We start from the raw sequence: 9,507 nt of genomic DNA on the forward strand, positions 1-9,507 counted from the left end.
TAGAAACGCCAATGTAAATGAACCATCGGTTATGTCTTGATGGGCATTTCTTCGGCGAAAAAATAATAAAAACTAGTTTTAGATGTCTGGGTCGGAATTAATTCCAAATCGGAGTTTCCTCGCTAATTTCAACGTTGCCAAACGATTGAAAAATAATGTTTTAAAATATCGATTTTTATTTTATAAATTTAAATATGTAACGAAACGGAACATAGAAATAAAATTTATTTCATTACAATTTTGTGCTTAATTTGTACTATTGAAAAAATGATGTTTTTTGGTATTTTTATGACGGTAATAATCGCTGCGTGGAAGAATACAGGTTTTGTATGACAATAATTACTACTTGTGAACAAGAATTGGCTACACTGTACGACAACTTCTGGTCAAGTCTACTATAGAGAAGCATAAATAAATATACTACTTTATAATATATTATACTCTGTAATTTCTTATGAGGAAACGCAAATTGCACTTGAAAAAACTGATAGTTTTCGAGGGCCGCTGTGTACATTTAAATTTGAGGATATTCGGCGTTAAAACTATAAAATCAATCTTCTAAATTGAGGATTTCTACTTTAGCACAATGCAACATGCAACTAGAATTAAAATAATTTACAATTATTGTATTCGTTTATCGGACGAATACAGCAAATAGGTAATATCAGTTTTCAAATTCACCTGGTACGAATAAAATAATTTAAGATTGAATAACTTGTGAAAAGTTGTACATTTTTTTTTTTTTTCAAAAATGGAGATTCTTTTTCTACGATGTAAAAAACTGTCGATAAATCACTTCTCATATAATTAAAAAACATTACAATGCTTTTGTTAGTTCTGTGAACAAAATGTAGTAGGCTCTATATTTTGTTCTTCTTTTATGAATTGGAACCGTCTTTCCTTTGTACAAGAACTAAAATTCGCAATGAGGCACACGAATTTTGTCTTGGTTATTCGACAAGAAATATTACAAAAAATATTTTTTAAATAACTATGTTTTATTGTTTCAGACATCAGTTTTAATATTTTCTGCCCAAATGAGGTTTATATCAACGATTGAAGTAACGAAAAATATATCCCTCATTAGCAATGAAAAGAAAAATTGTAAAGTGATCAACTTTGAGCTGAGTGAACCTCAAGACAAACCACTTATGGTAATGATATCTTGGTTACTGGCCAAGAAGAAGTATTCATATAAATATGCAGATATATACTTAAAACAAGGATTCGACGTGCTTAACATCAACGTGAGTCCTTGGCAATTCCTCTGGCCCACCAAAGGAACACAGGTAAGTTTGTATGATGATGTTGAAAACTCTCATTTTCAACTCTACCGATGAATTAAAAATTAAAACATTGGATAGTTTTTTTTTGAACCTGATAGTTTTTGTTTTATTTAGTTAAAAAAATTGTATTACCTTTTGAATTAAAAAATAAATTCAATAAAAATACTAGGTACGCCCTTTCAGAATGTCATCTATTTTGCTCCAAATGCTTAAAAAATTTTAATACGTTTTTAAGCCTTTATAAAAGTGGCTTACTTAGACCCCCCTTGAGTTTTTCCGTTAGCCTTGTAAATTTTAATTTAAATATGCGCTATCAATATAGATTTCAAATTTCATCAAACTCTGAACAAAACTAAAAAGGGTATTTAAATTCGAAATGGGTTAAAAATAAATTAGACCCACCGTGTATATACAGATCTGTTGGCTTGATAAACAATTCGACTAAAATACAGACGCGTGTTGTCTCAACAACCTCCGTATGCGCAGGAAAATTTTATTTTCTGGGTGAAAATAACTAATTTTCTATAGAATATGGGCATTTGTTCTGTACTCTTTTTTTATCATTTCATAACTTATGTAAAAGTTTTTGTTAAATTTGTTAGATGTAGTGCTAAAGTGAGCCGAAGATTCTATTTACGCGGTTTCAGAATGGTTAAATCCACTTATACAATTCCATGTATTTTCAAACTTCAAATTGGTTAGATCCACTTTTTATATTTCGTGTGTCACAAGTTGTAGCAGCTTGTTTGTTTTGTATATTCTTTCAAAATGCAAATCTTACGGTCATATTCTAGTATTTATTATTTTCCGGAATAAATTATTCGTTTTCTATTAATTCCGTTATTAATAATAATTAAGAACTATGGTATGACAAACTAATCACGATTTTCAGATTTCTTCTTTCTTTTCTCGTAGGAAGGTGGCCTCAGATAATTTTTCTTCACATCACCTTTAGCATTGTAATGGGAAATTTGCATACATAATTTTTTCAAATAAAAAATCGAAACTTATTTATAACAGAGTTAGTTTAGTAATATTAATTATTTTTTAAGGGATATATAAAATAGATATTATTTTTATTGCAATTTAAATCTGATACGTCATATTTTGAGGTCATTAATCTATACACTTATATAATTTGCGGTTAAAGATTTTATTTAATACTGTAGATTAATCTACTTGTTTCATTCTAATATAAGAAGTATTAACTTTCAATTTTATGTAAAATGATTAATATTGCGGAAATACTTTATAAATGTATTTAACTCCACGTTTAAAGAATGTATAAAATAGTAATTTATGTAACAAGTTCATAAAATATATATTTTTTTCGCGAATAGATTGGAACAAATTAAATATTTTAAAATTGTATCTTAAACATTACATATTTGTCGTCTGAAGCATTCAATAAAAATGTGTTCATGTCGTCCCTAGAAATGTATTAGATTTTTTAAGTTTGTACCCAACCGATTTTCTAAACCGAATATTTACTTATATCTAGTGGTCATTAATCATTAAGGTTGCTTTTAGTTTAGAATAGCTGAACCATAATGTATAAAACTTGAATTTTCTGCATATTTCTTCAAAAAAATCTAATAGCATCTGCTCCGTAAAGATGTGAATATTCTGGTTCCTCGATTTCTTAAAATTGTCATATTCTTAGATAATTTTCTTCGGTATCTACTTCTTCTACTAACTAATCAATGCATTACTAGTAATGCATTAATTAGTGATCAGTGTAGTAGTGTCAGGGGATTCGGGAGACTGAGACCTCGGAAGCCCTGAAGAAGACATCGAAGAGTACGTCGAAAGCTCGGCGCAATTATAAACGACGCGGTTCAACCGGGAAGACTGTTGAGTTTAATATTAATTCCTGTAATAGTATTAATCTTGGCTCTAGAATTATTATATATACAGGTATCGGCATAGCTCGCAACAAACAGAAAAAAATAATAAAATATGTATAGGTATACGTATTTCTGACTATTGGTAGTCTTCAGTACGGTGCAGCCAAGTCAGAAAAGAACATGTTAACTTGAGAAAGGATCACTATTATACCGAAGAAAATTAAAATAAATTGTACCCATTGCTGTATGGATGGAAGATACGACAAACAGCTGTGAAACATTACAGTAATATTCCTTACAAATCCTTCGTCACTGAAGAAGTCTCGAACATTATCAAAGAGTTTCGTAACTGGAAATATCCTGGAGGAGACTGAGTTCAAAACTTCTGACTAAAAAAGTTTTTTATTGTTCAACGACGTTTATAAATATTAATTAATCATGTTATTTCTAATGCGCAGGAATTACCATCATTCCCTACGCAGAGAACCACTTATTTAATACCTAAGGATCAAAATAACGCCCAGATCCAGCCAAGTATCGCCAAATTACTTGTCTTCCAACTTTGTAAAAATTGGTCATATCTTTTGTTGCCCAGCTTATCTACCAACACTGTGCTCTAAACAATATCATGGAATCTCAATAGTAATTATGCGCTAAGGGTTCTATGGGCTGTAACGAACCACTTGTAATCAACTCAGAGTAATTTCTAATCAGGCATTCATCAAAAGAATGGACCTTTTTACAGTCCTCATTGACTAAAAGAAGGCCTTTGATTCAATACCGCCTGAATGGCTTATAGATATATTAAGAATATACAAAATCGATGATAATATAGTGACCTTAAAGCATATGATGACGGACTGGAAGACTAAAATTCACCTTCAAAAACATAGTGAAAACAATATCGAAACCGAAAATTCGTTGAGTCAACTGTGGTTTTGTCAAGCTATGAACCCACTATCTCAGCTACTGAACTCCACTGACCCAAGGTTTTAGCATCAAAACTAACAATACTGTAGTGGCGAAGCTTAACCATCTATTGTATATGGTTGATCTGAAATTAACGGCTTCCACTCCAAACAATCTGGATCAGATACTAAAAACTGTCGAAACTTTCTCGAATGATATCAGTATGTGCTTTGGAGTAGACGTGTCGTGTTCTAAATATAGTTAGAGGAATGGTTCAGCCTGGAGGTTTCAATATGCAAGGTGACCAAAACATTGAAACCATGGATGAAAATGATATGTACAAATATCTCGGAGTAATACAAAAATCGACGGAAATTAAGATAAGGATCCAGAAGGCAAGATCAGCTTTCGTCAAAATGAAAAAAATCTTTAATAGCCACAATATAAAATTGGAAATAAAAGTTCGTTTACTAAAATGCTACGTATTCTCCGTTTTTTTATATGGCGTGGAGTCATGGACCTTAACTGAAGCATCACTGAAGAGACTCGAAGCCTTTGAGATATGGTGCTATAGACGCATGTTGAGGATTTCCTGGATAGACAGAGTACCAAAGAAGAAGTACTACATAGAATGGGTAAAGAGCGCGAACTAGTCATAACCATAAAACGTCGCAAACTAGAATACCTGGTCCATATAATGCGCAATGAACAACGATACAACCTACTTCGGACCATACTTCAAGGTAAAGTGCATGGGAAAAGAGGTCCAGGACGAAGAAGAATATCCTGCTGCATAACCTGCGAAAATGGTTTAACTTAACCACTACCGGACTTTTCAGGGCAGCAGTCAACAAAGTTAGAATAGCCATGTTAGTGTCCAACATCCGTAACGGATAGGCTCCATAAGAAGAAGAAATACAAAAATTGACATAAACAAATAAAAACTGGGTTTAGTAAGAGAATTTAGATTTAGTAATGGATCTTATGATAATAGTAAAAAGCTGTTTACGAAATCAAACACGTACACATATTCCCCGCCTAGCTACTCATATGGTATTGTAAAGTGGTTTAAAACGGATATAGAAAGTCCTCGGTGGAAAATAAGAACACTTCTCAAAAGCACATAAAAACATCACCTATCTAGTGTAGTAGATAGAACAACATTACCGCGGTATCTAGGGGGAAGAGAACGTATGGACATAGGTGAACAATTGGAAAAACAGGTTGCCAATTTAAGAACTCTACTTTACATGCATAATTTGCGCCGTAGATGACACAACACCGCTTAAACTGAGAGAACCAGAAATGTACATAAACCATCTTTCTAAGTAACAAAAAATGCGCATCTGAATGGGTAAACCTCTGTATGGGCGACATCCCAATAAGATTAACTAAGACTATGTCGACAATACAGCGTCGAAATATTGGCTAACAGCAGGAAAGATGTTTGGCGAAACAGTGTTTCCTGCTAGCCATTCAGGATTATGTTATTCCAACCAAAAATTACCTAAAATATGTTGTCATCAGGTCCAAATGCCGATATGGATGGCAAACCCAAGAAACTATCCAACATCTTACCGGGGGCTGCCAGGCGTTTGTCGGAACTGATCATAAAGAACGCCTTTACGTAGTAGGAAATATTCATTAGGAACTAGTCAATAAATTGGGACTTCTCCAAACCAACCATCTTCCTTATTATCAATACGTTCCTGAAATAATGGTTGAAAACGACAAATACAACCTATACGCCATACAATAATGCCATTAACCAATAATAATAGATCGAATCTTATACTAGTTAATAAACTAACTAGACAAAAAACACTAATTGATGTGGCGATACGTAACAAAAATAATCTGCGTGTTAAAGCAACGAAAAGATCGCCAAGTACAGAGATCTTGAGATACAAAAAATGGAGACAATGGAGAGTGGAAAGTACCCAGACGATAGCTATTATTTGGTCTACTAAGATCTATATAAAACCATGCAAAAAGCGATATTACTTTCAACGTCCAGATGTATAAGAAAATTTTTATACACACGGAATATTTATAATATTTATAAATATTCCGTGATATTTAAATATTCCCTGATTCCCCCCCCCCCTCCAATACTTTTGATATCGTAGGTTTCGGCAAGAAGTGAATTTTCACCTTAAGAGGGATTGAGAGCTGTATTGGTTAAATCTGGATTCTAGGAACAACTACTAAATTACCTCAATTCTAATATAGTTCATGTACTGTCAAAAGCAAAGGTGACTTGTTATTTTATTTTCGGTAAAGGTGTGGGCTAATTGCACTAATCAACTATATTACCTTATGGTAAACGAAAATAAAGTTTACGTTATGGCATTTTTTGTAACTCTTTTTTCCTTTTTTCACTCTAACTATAAACAGCCGTGTTAAGTGCAAAAAATCGATGTGATATAAGGAACTTTAGAATTAGGGCGTAGAAAAATATTTTTAAAAATATTATTTTATTAAACCAGATTTATTTTTTAAGTTTTAAGTTCCAATAGAGATACGTTTTAAGTTATATTATACACCTCACACTTGGGGTTTGTTGTTAACGCGCGAGAAAATTTGAATGCACCCAAAACTTTCATCTAAATTCAAAATTAAATATGATGCCAGGATAAAAAATTAACTGTCTTGAAAAAGTTATGTCATATTTTTAGATAAAAAAAAATGAAATGAAAATTAGTTCCCTATTAAATGTTATTTCACTACTTCCATAACAACATAAATCTGAAATGTACAGATAAATAGCATTTGGACAGTGTTCATCGTTAAATTATGTTAATAAATCTTTTTGCAGATGGTGGCCAAAGACATTGTAAAATTTCTAGACGTAAATGCAAGTTATAGCCCCATGTTACTACATGGCTTTTCAGTTGGAGCATACCTCTGGGGTGAAGCTTTAGTACTTATGTCTGCAGAAAGGCAAAAATATGACCATATCATAAATAGAATTGTAGGGCAGGTCTGGGACAGTGCAGCCGATGTCACGGAGATACCAGTGGGATTTCCCAAAGCAGTGTTTCCTAATAATTCCGTTTTACAAAATACACTCAAGCAGTACATACTGTAAGTACAGAGACTGCTCAAAAATTGCAAATTAAACAACGATATGATTTTTAGGTATCATCTAAAAACGTTTGATAAAACTGTAACTGTCCATTATGTAAGGTCAAGCCAGATGTTCCACACTAACATAGTGAGAGCTCCTGCTCTGATGTTTGTTAGCAAATCAGATCCCATTGGTAGTGAAACCTCGAATAGAAGAGTTACAGATAACTGGGAAAATATGGGGATGCAGGTAATATCATATTATTTTATTGTTTTTTTGGAATTCGCAAACAGCTTATTTGCGTATCATCGTTTTTTTTTTATAAAATTGTATATAATCGTTTTTAGGTTACTTTTAAAACTTGGGAGAATACGCCACACGTTGGACATTATCGGGCACACCCTAAAGAATACTTAACAGAATTGAATTCTTTCTTAGGATCCCTGAATATTCCACTGTCGAAAGTTGAAGAGAAGGTAAAAGCTTCAGCGAAGCTTTGATGTGATTTATATGTATACTACATTTATATAAATTTGTGCTGTTGTTCGATAGTTTAGGTAAATTTTTATTTCTAAGAGTATATAATAATAAATATAATATATGCATTTTTACCCTCCCGACAAATTCGTTTCTTAATCCATTGCCTTCCTAAATGTTTGTAGAATATAAACATGCAATAAAGCAAAATAACATATAGAGAATCTGAACAAGTCCATGAAACGAACGAGTCCAAAGTGGCTAATAAGTGGAGAGCCCTACAGGAACAAATCCCTATGGAGAAAATTATTAGCAACATTGAAAGGAGCTTTCGTCTAGTCCAATCTCGTCTTTCTAGACTAGAGCTGAAGAAGATCAGAAATCGAGACTGGACACTCCCAACTGGGGAAAAATCTCCACTACATGGTGAATAAACTATGATGCAGGAAAGGAGAAATGGAGGAAGAAACTATAAATCTCTGAATGTGAAATGCATGAGATATGAGGCGGGTATGTGGGGTATACACCGACAAAACAAGTGTTGGGCCAGGAGATATCCCTAAACTCTTTATAAAAATGTTGTCGAATTTTTATTAAAGTACAATACTTACTTCTTGGTGTGCCTACCAAATGCCAGAGATAAAAAGCGTCTCGCGTAATTTAAGAGAAGAGAAAATAACATCTAGTGAACTAAACATCAAAAGAATAAAGAAATCCTAGATGTGCCCGACATACAATAAATTGTATACCATAAACATGGTTTGACTTATATATGTGCGCATTCTTTTTCTTGGTAACAACCTTAATACTTTCAGCAAGGTGTAATCAACCATAAGCTGTAGTTGCACATTGTTCGCTTTGTTATATGTGACGATAATTGTGTGATAAAGTTTATAATATGGCTGAATTTGGAATACAATTTGCTACGTAAATATTTGTTATATACATTTACACAGATGGGTCTAAAAGTGAAACAAGTGTGGGTTTTGTATTTCTTATACCGGCCATCCAATACGTGGAGAAGTACCGTATTTCAAATATATATATATATATATATATATATATATATATATATATATATATATATATATATATATATATATATATATTTATATATATATATATATATATATTTATATATATATATATATATATATATATATATATATATATATATATTTATATATATATATATATATATATATATATATATATATATATATATTTATATATATATATATATATATATATATATATATATATAATTTTTGTAGCAGACGCTTTAGCAATAAATAGAGCGCTTAATTGGTGTGAAAAAAATCCAATTAAGAGAGCTGTAATTTCTATCCGACTCCAAATCGGTTTTGCAAGCACTCATTGGATCTTCAATTAAAAACTATATACTGAAAATTAAATCTAAACTATGGTCTTTAATGCATAAACAAAAAAATATCAAGTTTGTTTGGGTTAACGGACATGCAGGTATTACTGGCAATGAAGAAGTAGATATGGCAAAAAAAAATTGCTTGTGAGACTCAAATAGAAGCAACGATTAAAAGTAATAATGATTTCTTGTCACTAATAAAGAAATATTCCAGGAATAAATGGGAATATATATATATATATATAAGCGGGGATCCTACAGCTTCTGCCGCTTCCCGCATTTCGATCGCCATCTTTTTCTATCTCTCCAGGTGTCTTCATCAATGGCTCTGTCTTTCATGGTTTCCATAACACCTTGTATCCAAGACTTGGCTGGTCTTCCTCGTTTCCTTCTATTACTTGGATTGTATTCCATAGCTCTTTTTGGCCATCTGTTGTCGTCCATCCTCTGTACGTGTCCATACCATATTAACTGTCTAGTTTCTATTCTTTCAGAAGTTGTATGTACTCTATCTGTTTTTCTTCTAATTTCAGA

General features: G+C 32.2%; 1 protein-coding gene across 2 annotated transcripts in view; it reads left to right on the forward strand.

Moving 5' to 3' along the window:
• The window catches only part of l(2)k09913 (transmembrane protein 53-like lethal (2) k09913), a 45,816-nt gene extending 38,080 nt beyond the window's left edge, over positions 1–7,736 (forward strand). For both annotated transcript variants that reach the window (XM_072526549.1, XM_072526548.1), the window contains exons 3-6: positions 1,011–1,289; positions 6,861–7,129; positions 7,184–7,361; positions 7,460–7,736. In XM_072526549.1, coding sequence (XP_072382650.1) covers positions 1,011–1,289; positions 6,861–7,129; positions 7,184–7,361; positions 7,460–7,612 — 879 coding nt within the window. In that variant the 3' untranslated portion in view covers positions 7,613–7,736. The remainder of the gene's footprint in view (positions 1–1,010; positions 1,290–6,860; positions 7,130–7,183; positions 7,362–7,459) is intronic.
• The last annotated feature ends 1,771 nt before the right edge of the window (positions 7,737–9,507 follow it).

Source organism: Diabrotica undecimpunctata, chromosome 3 (genome assembly GCF_040954645.1).
Source record: "Diabrotica undecimpunctata isolate CICGRU chromosome 3, icDiaUnde3, whole genome shotgun sequence".
Classification (NCBI taxonomy): Eukaryota; Metazoa; Arthropoda; class Insecta; order Coleoptera; family Chrysomelidae; genus Diabrotica; species Diabrotica undecimpunctata.